The sequence below is a fragment of the Pteropus medius genome, unplaced genomic scaffold, assembly GCF_902729225.1.
Source record: "Pteropus medius unplaced genomic scaffold, Ma_sr-lr_union100, whole genome shotgun sequence".
In the NCBI taxonomy this organism is placed as follows: domain Eukaryota; kingdom Metazoa; phylum Chordata; class Mammalia; order Chiroptera; family Pteropodidae; genus Pteropus; species Pteropus medius.
In genome coordinates, this window is record NW_024351730.1 from 28181113 (window position 1) to 28196418 (window position 15306).

The window sequence follows — 15306 nt, forward strand, 5'->3', positions numbered from 1 at the left end:
AGGTGGGTTTTTCTTTAAAGTCTTTAAGTATTGTCTTACATCTTAATACTGTCTTTGATTTATTCATGATAACCAGAAGAATGCTTAACAATTATTGCCTTCATCAGCCCTTGTTGGCCTTAAAAGTGGAGATAGATTTAGGAAATTATTAGATGGGCAGGTGAGAGACAATGATGTGAGACTTCATGGTCCTTTAGTAATATCTACTAATCATTAATCTCCATGTGTTTCCTCATAAAGACAGCTTGGACCAGGTGGAATTCATTTGGGAAAAAATAAAGCTGGCAATCTCAATGATGAATTGGGGAAGAAAAGTAGAATGAAGTCTTCATTCTTTACCACAAACACATCCTCTATAATTATCAGAGAAGGGCACATTTCTACAGCCTCTAGAGAGACACTTTCAAAATCCACACCTTTCTCTTACATCTTTTCTCCAAGATTTCATGAGTTTTTCTTTCCTGGGTAAAAACACCTTTCCTTACTTGTCATCCTTAGATATCTGACCCCTCAGAGATAGTGCCAAGAAATAATGAAGATAAAAATGCCATTTATCAAAATTTGTTGAATGATGACAAGGTAACCCTAACAAGGAGTTTATCACCCTCGAAGACAATTGTGTCCAAGGCTGTCAATTGTGTCCAGTGTCCATCACCCAGATGTGCATTCCTGCTGTGCTGTTACCCGGCACCCCCACCACCCCAATTTCTACTGCAACCCCCTCAGGAACGCTCAGTGAAAGTAGCTCTGCTGAACAGCCTAATTCCTATTTATAGTATTTGCTGAAACTTGCTTAATGGCTCAGGATATGATCAAATTTTGTTAATGTCTATTTTCTAAGTATTGGGAAGAACATCCTACAAGCCCATTAGATCAGGTAAATTAATTGTGTTCTACACACCTTCTAAAGCTTTAGTGATGTTGGTCTGAATGTTATATCAATTTCTGAGAGAGGTGAATTAAATTCTCTTACAGTTGTTCATTTCTTCCTATTAGTTCTATCCAATTCTGGTTCTTATTTTTGAAGCATTTAATTGGGAAATAAAAGATCAAGATTATTGTATCATCTTGGTAAAACGAACCTTTCATCATCATATAGTAACCCTCTTTATCTCTAGTTATACATCTTCCCTGATACTAACATAGTGAAAACTGCATTTAAATTTGTCGAATACTTCTCAAACATATCTTTTTCATCCTTTTAATTTCAATCCTTCTTCATCCTCTTGTTTTAGATCTTTCTATTGTAAACGTCAAATAGCTGATTTTTATTTTTTAAATCTATTTGACAATTTTTGGGTTTTATTTAGAGAGCTAAATCTATTTGCATGTGTTAGATTTCTTTCTGCTCCCAATTTGTGCTTTCTCTTTGTTTTCTACGTTTTCTGTCTCTCCTTTGCTGCCTTCTTTTAAAATGATTGACATGCTCTCCTACTTTAATTCCGATTACGTCTACTCTGTTTATATGTTCCTGTTATTCGGTTCTTTAGCATTTTCTCATTTTTAATACTGTATAGTAGAATAATTACTATATCATATTTTAAAAGATTTAACAACCCGTTTACCATTTTTCTTTAGTCACCATTCCCTGTTGTATCTCAAATTCTTCACCAAGGATCATTTTTTCTCTTCCTTAAGCACATCCTTTGTATGTAGGTAGTAAACATCTTTCATCTTTGTTTGAAGATGTCTTTATTTCATCCTCTTAAAAAAGTTTTCCTGGATTTATAATTCATGTTTATCAATTATTTTTTCTCAGAACTTTAAAAATATTATTCTACTGTGTTGTGGCTTCTATTGTTACTGTTAGGACATCAACTGAATGACCATTTTTTACTTCTTATGTAAACTGTTTACTTTTAGATAGCTTTTAAGACTTTCTCTTTTTGTTTTGTACTTTTGCTACTATGATGTCCAACATCCCAGATAGCTCCAACAATCCACTTCTGGTATTCAGAGGTGTCCCCTCACAAGAAATCCCACGATAAATCAGGGCTGACTCTGTGTGGCCAACAGAATACAGTAGAAGTGTTGGTTGGTGACTCTGAGAATAGGTCTTAAAAGGCATTGTAGCTTTTACTCAGTCTCTTGGATAATTCATTCTGAGGCAAGCCAGTCACCATTCCATGAGGACATTTAACCCATAAAAAACCCACGTGGAAAAGAACTAAGGCCCTAAATTAATAGGCAGCATCACTTTGCCAGCCATATGAGCAAGTCACCTTGGATCTGAATGCCCTAATCAAATCTCCAGGTGACTGCAGCCCTAGCAAACATCTGACTGAAACATTAGAGACTGTGAGAGATCATAAATAATTATTGTTGTTTTAAGCCATTAAGCTTTGGAGTGCTTTGCTATGCAAAGAGAGGAGTTACAATAAATACAACTTGTCCCAGTTGGGATTTGTTGGGGATTCTCTATTTGATGGTTGGTGTTTTTAAAAATTCTGCCTTCTCTCATTTTTATATTATTTTTATCTTGGACTCCAATTAAATATTTTAAGAACTTCTCACCTCATTCTTCAAGTCACCTTATTATTCTTATTTTCTATTTTTATGTGTCTCTATGCTACATTGTATATGACTTAAGTTTATCTTTGAGTTCACTGATTTTCTCTTTATTTGTGAATCATCTGCTATTTAACCTATTACATTTTTCAAATTGATGTATAATTCCCAAGCAATAAAATGCATGTATTTTTTTTTTTTTGGTGTACAGTTAATTGAATTTTAATGAGGATTATACTCATGTAACCACAACCACCATACAGTCAAGATACAGACACTTCCATTATCTCAGAAAGTTCCCTCGTGCCCCTTTCCAGTAAAATGCTCCTCCCAGAGGCAATCATTGTATTTATTTCTACCACCTATTCTAGAAAGTTAATAGATGCAATCATAAAGAAAATATACTCTTCTGTGTCTAGCTTCTTTTGCTCAACATGGTTTTTGAAATTATTCATGTCATCGCTTGCTATAATCCATTCCTTTATGCTACCGAGCAGGGTTCCACTGAGAAGTGGAATTTCTTGTCATAGAACAGGCATAGATTTGACTCTATGAGAAACTAACAAAATTATTCTTCAAACAGTTTACAATTTTCTCTCTAGAAATTGTGGAGAATGACTCACAAACACTTGGTTGGTACTCTTAATCTTTTAAATTATAGTCATTCTAGTGGGTCTGAAATGATACCTCTTTGTGGTTTTAATTTGCACTTCCTTGATGACTACTGCTATGGCTTATTGATCATTCCTATGTCTACTTTTGTGAAATGATTTTTCAAGATGTTTCACCATTTTTCTCAATTGGGTTGTTTGTCTTGTAATTATCTAGCTGTAGAAGTTCTTTATATATTTCTGTATACAATCAAGGCCTTTGTCATAAATATATATTGCAAATATTTTCTACCAGTCTATGGCATGACTGTTCATTTTCTTAACAATGTGTCTGGATAATCAGAAGTTTTTAATTTTGATGAAGACTGTATGTTTGTGTCCCCCACCCCCAAATTCATATGTCAAAACTCTAATCCCCAGTGTGATGGTATTTTGAGGTAGGGCCTTTGGGAGGTATTCATGAGGGTAAAGCCCTTAGGATGGGATTGGTGCCTTATAAGAGACTGGAGAGTGCTATCTATCTCTATGTCTATCTCTATCTTCTTCCTTCCCTCTCTCTCTCATCTCCCCATTTGAAGAAGTGAGAAGGCAGCTGTTTATAGGCCAGGAAGCATGCCCTAACCAGACACCAGATTTACCAGAGCTTTGACCTCAGACTTCCTAGCCTCCAAAACTGCAAGAAATAAATGTTTGCTGTTTAAGTCACCCAGTCTGTGATATTTTTGTTATAGCAGCCTGAACTTTTTAAGATTGCTACTATCTGTGCAATCTGCTATCTACTATCTCTTCCCCATGTCGTAAAGACATTACTCAATGATTACTTCTGGGTGCTTTATAGATTTAGGATCTATCTTGAATTAATTTTTGTATATATTGTGAGGTAGGAGTCAGGTTCATTTTTTTCCCCTACATATGCATATCCAGTTGTTTCAGCAATACCTATTGAGAAGACTAGCCTTTCCCCTTTTGCCATAAATCAGTTGACTACATATGTCTACTTCTGGATTTTGTTCTGTTATATTAAGCTATTTGTCTATTCTTACACCATTATCACACTGAACTTGATTACTGTAGCTTTATAGTTAAATCCAGTATCATGTATTATAAATTTCTCAATTTTTTTCTTTCAAAGTGATTGTTAACTCTTCTGAACACTTCGTTCCTATGTAAATTTTAGAATAAACATCTCAGCTTCTAAAAAATGGTTGCTCCAATTTTTATGGTATGGCCTTGAATCTGTAGGTATTTTGTTGAGAAAGGACATCTTATCAAATATTGAGTTATCCAATATATGAACATAGTGTACCTTACCGTTCAGTTATTTTTTTTCTCAGCAACATTTTGTGATTTTCAATGTAGAGGTCTTACACATTTTTACACATTAAATTTATTCAAAATTATTTTATAATTTTTGATGTTATTATAATGGTATTTTTATTTAATTTAAAAATATTTATTACTAGTATATAAAATGGAATTTTTATTTGTATATGGACTTTGTAATCTTATTTAATTTACTTAGTCTTTCTAGTACTTCTTTGGTAGATTCTTTAGGCTTTTCTACATAAACAATCATGCTGCCCACAAATAAAGACAAGTAACATCCTCTTTTCTAATCTTGGGCCTTTAATTTCTTTTTCTTGGTTTATTTCATTTGCTAAGACCACTGTTACAATGTTGAAAAAAGTGGTGAGAAAAATATTCTTGCCTTATTCACAATCTAATGTACAATGTTGAATATTTCTCTGTTAGATATGATGTTAACTAAAGGTTTATCCCTCATGCCTTACACAATGAGTGTCCTGAACTGAACAGCTATAAAAGGCTGTATCGATGTGGATTTGACTCAGTGTGGTTACTTTATTTCAAGGTTTGGGAAGTCTACCTTGTGTTGCTCTCCAATGTCTGCACACATTTTTTACATGTATTATAACTAATCTTAGCAAGATTAGTTCAATGCAAGCTACTCTACCATTAACAAAAACTTCCACTGAATATTGCATCTCAATTATTATGTTCTTAATTTCTTAACAGGTTTGTTAGTTTTTGCTAAACTTGTTAGACCTTTTCTGAGAGACTCTATTCCTTACTCATGTTATTCTCTCTCTCTTTTTTTAAAAGGCATTAGATATACTTATTTTACATTCTTTATCTGCTTATTCCAACATATTAAACAGTTATATGCCTGTGTCAAATAATGTTCATGGTACTTTTTCCCTCATATATTTTTAAATTTTATTTTTTAAGTGTGAGCTCATATTCCCTGAAATTTTATCTCTTGAGAGTCCTGAGCCGAGAGTACATTCTTCCAGAGAGAATACATTTATTCTTGGAAGCTTGAGCATGCTACCAACATGGCTCCATTTTCATTTGAATTCTTGCTTGAGTTTTTCTATCCTTGAAGATTGGGCACCCAATCTCCATAAAGACCATTCTGTGGCCAAGAATTCTTAGAAGAGACTTCCATTTCTCTACCAAGAGCCCAATAATGAGAAATGCATGTCTTCTTGTATTTACTCTGTCTTCATAATTAAGATTTTTTTCTTGTTTTCTATTTCCTTGAGAGTATAATCTATGTGATTCTTGACTTTGTGCAATGTTCTCTGTTTCAACTTCCCACATTTCCCAGGCCCAAAACTTGGTCTCCTATTTCTAGAGGGTGAAGGTAATAAAATCAAATCTCGAGGCCACCTGGAATTGCTGGGTGCCCATGAGACAGCAGCTTGAATGTTTGAGTTCCACCCTACACTACTGCTCAAGCTTGATTCCCAGCCTCAAGAGGATCCCAAAGCTCTTATAAACTCAGCCATGCATGTGACACTGCTTTTCATGTTTCATCCAGTATTTTTAGATATTCTGTAGTGAAAAGATTTTAGGATATCTAGTTTGCTATATAGTTAAAAATGGAAATAGCCCACATTTACTTTTTAATCTGTAAAGGCTTTAGTTATGAATCTTTATTTAGTTGATTGGCAAATGAGTTAACAGGATGGATGACAATAGCTAACAGAAATTTATTGACCTCTATGTCTACAAATATTGAATATGCTATCTACCATTTTAAAAACAGCTATGAAAAAAAAGAAATGAATCTAATGGATATCTGCATCTCTTGTGATAGTTTTACTTCTAGAATATTCCAAAGGATTTACCCAAAGAGCTGTGAGAGGTATAGCCAATGAAGGAATTATGAAGGAGTGATTGAGACCCTGTGTTAATACCCCGCCAATTCTCAAAGCTGTCTTTCACAGGTAAAATAGGCTTAAATAGATCAAAATGTTTCTTGGAAGTTAGCCAGATTTCATACTAAAGGACTTTAATTTTACTCCTTTACTATAGAGAGAAATTGCTTAGCAATTATACATACTTTCTAAAATTAAATTATGTACTGTAACATATAGAAGAGAAAACCTATCTCATCGATTGTTAAATATACTAATTGCAAAATGTTTACCACAGTAGCATTACACATAGTTAGCTACTCATTAAATGGTGGCTATTATTATTTCCATATATAAAAGTTCTGATGTGAGAAACTGAATATCTTTGTAAATGTTAAGTTCAGAGATGGTTTAATGTCCTTGAGGTACTTAGAAAATGGACTCAGGAAAACTCATCCTGGATCCCCCATCCTGATGGGATTCTAATATAGTTTCTCACTGAAAGTAGTTTATGTGACTAGTAGCGCATTTTGTTCTTTAGTGTGACATGAAATAGGATTCATGTTGGGCATGAGAGAATTAGAAAGATAGATAGCAAGGAAAGCTCTCTGTCCCCAAGGAGCCTATACTCTAGTGTTGTGATTCTCAGCCCTGACTGTACTTTAGAATCACTTAGGAAGATTAAAAAAAATACTACCAACATTCATATGTGTATTTTTTCTCCCTATGGCTATCTCAGGGCAGGAGCCATACTACCTTCTTCCTTTATCCTTTACAGCCAGTCCCTGTGTGTGCAGGAATCTATGAAAATCTAGTTAAAATTATTAGACAAAAACACTAACAAAATGCAATTTTAAAGGCATTCTATTATGTGAATCCCTAGTAAGAATCACAAATATGGTTGAAACAGTAAGTTTCTAGACCAAAAACAAAGTGTGCTGGTAACACAGCTCCGTGTTGTGTGCGTCAATTTCAAAAGCTCTATTACCCAAAGTGAAAATAACATGTGTACCAAAATTAAAATAAATTGCAGCTATAACACAACTTTGTGTTTGGAAATAGCTCATACGGTAGTGTAAGTAAGAGAATTTGTCTTACCAATTTCAGATAACCCTCAGCATCTAGAATTAAGTTTTCTGGCTTCAGGTCCCTGTAGATAATACCTAGTCGATGCAGGTAATCAAATGCTTCTGTCACACAAGCAACACAGAACTTGGAGGTGGGTTCATCAAAGCTGCCTCTGCAATGAAATCGTTTTCCCTCTTAAAACTATAGACGTACATCTTTGTTGTCTGTTCTAGGTGCTAATTATTGTATCGGTAAGTTTATGCAATACAAATGTTTCACAGAACACCAACATTAAAAAGTACTTTACATTGCCAATGGATTAGACTACTGATCGTAGAGAAATTTAGGTGAATACTTGATACAAACAAGAACTACTTTGCTAAAATTAAAATGTCTACATCTAAACAACTGTTTCTGGTAATTACATATGAACATAGAAGGATGAGAAAAGTTTTTTTCGACATTTATGGAGAAACACAACTCTGGAGAAAATGCAACTATTTCAATGGCAAGCTTGAACCAGATGTTTATAATTGATTGCTTGACTAAAAAATGATTCAAATGATCATTTGCATTTCCTGTCTGCAAAGTATGTAACAATAACTGTAGAAATAGGGTCATAAATCTTTCCTATTTGGTGCACCTTGATGATATTAGAGTTGCCCTGTGTCAGCACTGTGTGAAGGCTGACATACTGAATTGTTAAAATGCAGTGGTGATTTGCTGCATAGTATAATAGAAGGATGTGGCTTTGGAGTGAAAGAGACTGGATTTGACTCCTGCTTCTTTCACTCGCTAAGTTCTTGGGCAAGTTCTAAGACTCGGATCCCTATCTGTAAGTGAGTTTACTACTTACTTAACAATGTCATTTTGAGGATTAGACACAGTGCCTAACAGGAAGTAGAAACTCCCGTTTCTAAACAGATTTAGATTTTCTACATAGAATTGCCTATGGCAGCAAAGATGGGTGATGCAAATGCTTCTGCAAGTATCTTGCAAGTCTCCTCACCCTTTCAGGTTCTCCCCATTCAGATCCGTTTAACAGTATGCTCCTAATACAACATATGCATCTTCTACTCAGATGCCTGATGTTATCTTATGGCCTAGGGGTGTGATTCTCAACCATGAATACACATTAGAATTGCTTGAGAAGTATTTTTAAAAAAACATTTACTGGACCTCATCCCAGATGAACTGAACCATAATCTCTGGAATAGCGCCCAGCATTTTTACTTTGTAAAAGCTCCCTGTGTGAGTGTAACGTGTTGTCTAGGTTGAGAACAACTGGCCCAGGTAATACTGTTTAAACGTCTGGCATTAACTCCTGCAACCTAGTGCAAACCTACCTTCCATCTCCTTTTCTGCTGCCCTAGTCTTCTACTCAAATTCTGCTGTTCATCATCTACAAAGAGACCAATTTATCTCAACATTCTTTCTGTATCTTACATTCGTTTTCCTTCTTCTCTGCCTTTCTCCATTTTGGTCATCTTTAAAGTTTAGCTCAAGTCCTTCTTCTACCAACAGATTTTTCTATCTCTCCTCTCCTCTGGCATTCAATTACAAATTTCCAACTTCTTTGTCATGCTTAGTTTTCAGATTAAATAATAAAATGTTTTTAAATTGCATACATTATCTCTCCAAATAAATTCAAACTCATTGGAGGAAAAGTTTATACTTTTTACTTTTAGTTAGAAAAAGCTACTTTGTCTAGAAAACCCCAAACTGTATACTGTGGAGCACTGTACACAGGTGGTGCTCAGCAAAAATTGTTGGTTTTGACAATGACCCCTTTTGTAAAATTGAATCTTTGCAGACATCTTCCTCTGCTTTGCAGAAAGGGATTCACCACTTCCCACTTTTCTTCATCTCTCTTCTAGAGATTCAAAATTAGAAACATCTGGGTTTATACCTACTTTGTCTCGTACTATGTGACCATGCATAGCTCACGCTCTTTAATCTGTAATATGAAACTGACAATTGCCTTACAAGGTGCCTATGACACGATTATAATGTTGGCTAAGAAAGTATCAGTATTACTACTTTATTTTATCAAGTGATAACATGTTATTAAAATCAAATCTTAACTACTTCCTTCATATCTTTTTAAATGATTCTATAATCCTTTAGACTAGTTGTGAGTAGACAAAAGTTATTGTTTATAATCTTTTTTTCATTACCTGTCCCTTAATATACTCCATAGCTCCCCACCTAAGCAGGCTTCCAGAAGCATGTATACATACTTTTTGTCCTTGAAAGTACGATATAATCTGTGAAGACAGATAAAAACATGGTTACTACTATCTAGTTTTAAAACCTCTTTAAAGTTGCTTAAGAGTATCATCAATAATGTTTTGAACATGCAAACATCCTACAGTTACTCTGAGCTTCTTGCTGAGTACTCTGATTTTTCCTACTGCCTTGCTTTTGCTCATGTTGACCCCTTTACTTAGATTGCCCTCCACCCACAGACATCTTCATAAGCTCAGTTTCTCTTACAAAAATGTTATCCATTCCTCAAGGCCAAGCTCAAAGGCTACCTTCCTGATAAAGCAGTTCATTATCCTACCTACCAAATGCGTCCTCTCCTTCCTCCAAATACCCAAAGACCTCTGCATATATCTCCTTTGAGATCTGCCCTGAGTAAGTTTTTCACACCTGTGCCTTATGTCCTCTAATTGGTCTCAGAAAATAGACTCTAAGGCAGAGGTTTGTAAACAGTAAGTTAAGTGGGGAGTACACCTGGGAACGACACTCACAGAGGGGGATGGAAGCAGATTTGGGTAGAGGGAGAGCTGGGCTTCAACAAAAGTCTCAGCTCCAAGGAACTCTGCCATCATTGGGTGCAGGATGTACCCAGAAAGACAGGCTTATCTCGGGCAAAGGAGTTCTCTTCGTCGAAGAGCAATGGCCAGAGAGGGACTGAGCCAAAGTCCTGAGTTGGCAGCACTCTCAGAATCATGGGAAATGACAGCCTCAATCCCGATGTTGGACCTGGACAGGGTATCATGTTAACATAGGCCTGCCGCATGTTAATTTCTCAATAAATGTCATTAATGTTTATTCTTAATATCATTACTACCTTACTGTATGTCAATAGTAAGGAACTGAGAAAATGAATAAAACCTAATCCATGACCTGAAGCTGCTCATCATAATTTGTTAATTATTGATAACAAAAAAAAGAGGGGGATGTATTTTAGGAACATAATTAATATAATTGGATGACTCTATTGTCAGCATTGTCTGGGTTCATACCTCTTTTTTAATCTCGAAAAAAATCAGGAATATGGATTCTCTCAGGGCATTTGATCAAAAAGTATAAATTCTATTCATTAAAAGGGCACTTTACATCACCCAGAAATCACTAAAGCTACACTTTGGGGCACTCAGACATATATGAAAATACAAACTGGCTTACAGCACTAACCCATGAATTCACAAGTAAAAATAGCTGTGACCTAGAATAACATTATTTTTCTTTCGAACTCTAGCGATAGCTACAAATAAAACAGTAACTATTAGGAAATGGATCTTTCAGCATCTAGGCACCTCTAGGACCATAGTCTGTTGCTCATTGGCAATGAACATGGGCCCAAATGCCACTTCTTGCAGGAATTCAATAGCAGCATGCTCCTTGAAGGATTTCGAATGAATCCTTGCTTCCCAAATTCTGCAAAAGAATTAAATTATTTTGCAACAATTTCACACACACACACACACACACACACACACACACTTGCACACATGCGTACACACTTATTTATTAAGCATAAAAATATCTAGGCACTGGACTCCAGATCTCAAACTTCCAACATTTTATGTACTGCTGCGTTGACTGGGATGGAGAATTCAGAGTGGGGCCTTGTCTTCCTCCTTTGTCCATCCTCTTGCATGGAAACAAAATAAGAGCCTAAAATCCTAAGTTCTAGAAGCCAAATGCTCACTTACTTCACAATGAAAGGAGAACACAACTCTTCCAGGATCCTCTTTTCTGAGTAGACGTGCTCCTGTTGCTTAGTGTCCACTATGTGCTTCTTCCTTATACACTTCATAGCGAAAGCAACATTCTCATTTTTCACTTTAACCTGTATAAGAGGAGAAAGAGCCCTCAAAATTAACTTCCTAGGAAAGATTTACATCTATATAAAATATGTTAACTAATGAGAGTTAAAATAAATTCTTTCACATTTAAATTGTATGTAAGTTTTAACCACTTATCCCTCTGGGGACTGAGTTTTATTGAGGTATATGCACTTCCCCTTCATTGTAATTTCCAAGAGAGCTCACATATCTGGAACATAGTTCTAAAAATTTTTGTATAGAAACAAGAAAAAAAAAAAACTCTAGTTAAAAGATTTAATGTTTAGAAATTATTCAGTTTTGAATGTGGCACAAAAAATTTCAACTAGAATTGCCAAAAATTGTTCCTTCATAACATTTACTTCTTTGATTTTCAAAACAAAACATATTAAATCAAGATCTGTATCTGTGCTATCCAACATGATAGCCACTAGTCACATGAGGTTATTTGACTTTAAATTAATTAAAAATAAAAATTCAGTTCCTCAATTGCACCAGCCATGTTTCAAAAGCTCAAAATTCACATCTTGCTACCTATCGGACAGTGAAGTATCGAACATTTCCTCAGTGCAGAAAGTTCTGCTGGAGAGCACTGCTCTAGATGGACAAACAGAATTTTCTTTTAAAAGGAAATTAAAATATTTTAATAGGTATTTATTCAGATAGGCTTAAAACGTAAGCAGACTATATCTGACACATAATTAAATTGTGCAGAAATGATTGCACCTTATAGTTTTCTCACATTTGCCATTAGTGCTACCTATGACTTTTAAATTAATGGTAGAGTTATTGTTTCAATTATTATTATCTAACTATAGGAAAAAAACAAAACAAAACAGATCTCAGTATTGTTAATTCAATTCTTTGGCCAAGATCCTTGGTGAATAATATCACTGCAGATGGATATTGCCCTCATCTCTCCATATGGTATAAGAAACATTACAAATATTCTTAGGCCTATTTAAAAATTGTCTCTACCCCCCTCACACATCAGAGATGAATTACTGACTGGGTGTGAAGTGTACTATCCAGAGTTTCCTGGCAGCATTTCAGATCTGCTCGTGCCCAGAGCTACCCAGCAGGCGGAAGTGTCAGCATAGTTCCCGGAGGTTAATGCACAGAGAATCATTAAAAATCTGCTCAGCAAAGAAGGGCTTGGTAATTGCCAAGGGTTCAGAGCCATCTGTATCTAATCAGATCACAGATCTCCATTCTACAGTTTCTTCGGAGCACTTGATCTAACACTAGCACTCTGTTACTTTTTGGAAGCTGGTTAAAAGCTCAGTGAGGTGGTGATGTGGAAGATGCAGCTGAAATCAGGCCATATGTTCCCAGCTGTCCTGATCAACACTACAGAAGGCTGCTCCTAAAACAACCCCTTGCATTCATTTTCTTTTTTTTTTCCCTGATAGAAAATTTTGAGCAACCCAAAAATAGAATAATGAAAGCCAAAGACAAACATGGTAGTGAAGTTGTTTAAGAGATGAAACTATAATATTGAAGATTTTGTTTCTATGGCACTTCCACTAGACACATTTTTTTCTTTAGTATACAGATGGTTAATGTGTCATGAGTGTATGTATACACACATTTTGCTGTTAGGAAATAACATTTTTAATGTTTTATAGTCTTTGGAAATGCTTACTTGGTACACTTTCCAATAACTACTATCAAAAAAAAAAACTCACCAGAGGATGTGATGTAAGAAGCTTGAAATAACAGCTGTAAGTTACTTACTAGCACAAACCTGTTACTATACCACAGACTGAAAAGTGTACTTTCTCAATTTCAGCTCAAAGCAACATTTTAGATAGCAATAACAATTCATATAGTTCTCCAAGATACACTGGAATATGAAACAAAAAAAGTCAAAAGGCTTCTCGCAGATGCTTGAAACGTAAACCCCTTACAAGCTCAACTCTTCCGAACCCACCAACGCCCAGTGTTGCGATAATCTCAAGGTTCTGGAATGGGGATGATGAGGAAAATCTGGCCACCTTCTCCTTCAGCTGAATCATCTCCAGAGATAGTGCTTTGGACAGCTTCAAGTTAGACATGGATCTCCTGTACAAGAGAAGTGACACTTTACATACACCCCCTTGTCAAGCAGGGGTCAATACTACACACAAATTCTACTCTCACAGCAATCTTATTTCTGAGTAATTACTGCCCACAGTTGCCACAAAGCCTATCTCAAGTTTTATAGGGTCAGATTCAGTCACGTCTGGGGAGAAAAAACAATTGAATATACAAACAAAAAACTGACACACTGGCAATAATAGACAAATGTCAAATTGAATCAATGAGAGGTTAAATGAGTGAATGGTATGGTATTTAAAATATATCTCAATAAAGCTATCTTTGTGTGTGTGTGTGTGTGTGTGTGTGTGTGTGTGTGTGTGTGTTTAAAGAGTCAATGAGAGAAAATAAAGCCATAGAGCCATTTTCTTTTCTGCACATATAGGAGCATGCCACACTGAGAATCCTTGCTGTTTTGCTATTTTTGTCAGATTTTGAAGCTTTCTGTGACTGAACCAGAATAACTACTTTGTGAAACATAATAAATACATCTCTTCATATCTAAGTATGATTATTTGGAAATATCCATTTTTCTCTTTTATTTAAGGTTTACCTCTCTATATTATATATTTATAAATTGTTATTACTTCTACAAAAGGCCTTTGGCATGGAAATTGCAAATATGTTTCTTGCAAAAAAAAAAAGCTTTATGAGGTCCTGATTGAATGCTCTCATTTAACTCAAATGTCAGTTTTCTACAACTCTGGACTCTTCAGCTTTCATTATACTATCTGTGAACATATGCTTAAGTATTCACACTATAAAATGTTTTAGCAAAGGATTTTCAAATAATTTTAATTTTACAAAGTAGATTTTTCTATTAAACAAAGTATTTCTTATCAGTATTACTATGTTTAGAGCCCTACCCAACTCATTCATACACACACACACGCACGCACACACGCACATACACACACCCCTGGTCCATAGATAGTTTCCTTATATTTTTTAAATAATTCTGACTATACTACTAGCTCTTACCTGAAATCAGAGAGAATGGGCTACTCTAGTGCCGTGGCATTCCTGTTTGATTTCCACAGGCAAGAGAGGCATCATTTCTTAATTAATGTCCTTTTGAGCTAAGTCACCAGACAATGTGAAGTATTCTTTTTCCAAGATTCCCTATCAGGAAATTTCACCCTACCATTACTACTCATCACCCAAAATAAGGAACTGACTTTAGAAGACAATTTAAAGGAACTCCCCAAACTTTCTAGTGAAGACACACTAAAAGTCACTGCATAATAAATCGCACCCATTTGTCCTCTTATTCCTCAACTGCTGAAGCCATATCCAGCTTAGGAAAATATTTCTCCACTTACTTTGCATGTCTTTTTTCATCATCACGGTTCAGGGTTGCCACATAACCTTCAAGGTATTTTTGGAGTTCTTCAAAAGTCCCGACTGTTTGATTGAATGTTCTAAATAAATTAAATTAAATTAAATTAAATTGAATTAAATTAAATTAAATTAAAAGCTCTGTGTGACAGCACTGCAACTTGACATTCTTCTTAAGCTCATAAAAGACTGTTATGGTTATTCAAGGCTTTGTAAATTGTTTTTCAATAATTTATGTGTGTCAGTGTTGCCATAATACATAGAATAGTTCTTAAAAGTTATATAATTGATACTTTGAGTTTATGAAAGCAAAGAGGCTATCAGTGAGAAAACATTTCTAGAGTTTTCTGCCTTGCAGTCCAGGTTTACCAACAACTTTTCTCTCTTTCCTTCCTTCCTTCCTTCCTCCCTCCCTCCCTTCCTTTTCTCTCTTTCTTTCTTTCTTTCTTTCTTTCTTTCTTT

At 35.2% G+C, this 15306-nt stretch overlaps 1 protein-coding gene and 1 long non-coding RNA gene across 3 annotated transcripts in view; one reads left to right on the forward strand and one right to left on the reverse strand.

Annotated features, from left to right (window-relative positions):
* Positions 1–15306, forward strand: part of LOC120588264 (uncharacterized) — a 75968-nt gene that overhangs the window by 47543 nt on the left and 13119 nt on the right. The window lies entirely within an intron of this gene.
* PRKG2 (protein kinase cGMP-dependent 2) overlaps positions 1–15306 on the reverse strand; it is a 96426-nt gene that overhangs the window by 23585 nt on the left and 57535 nt on the right. The window contains exons 10-14 of one of the 2 annotated variants that reach the window (XM_039845557.1): positions 14829–14927; positions 13338–13491; positions 11296–11432; positions 9526–9615; positions 7379–7520 (exon numbers count right to left, since the gene is read on the reverse strand). In XM_039845557.1, coding sequence (XP_039701491.1) covers positions 7379–7520; positions 9526–9615; positions 11296–11432; positions 13338–13491; positions 14829–14927 — 622 coding nt within the window. Of the gene's footprint in view, positions 1–7378; positions 7521–9525; positions 9616–11295; positions 11433–13337; positions 13492–14828; positions 14928–15306 lie in introns of those variants that run through there. The other variant, XM_039845558.1, reaches the window with a different exon arrangement.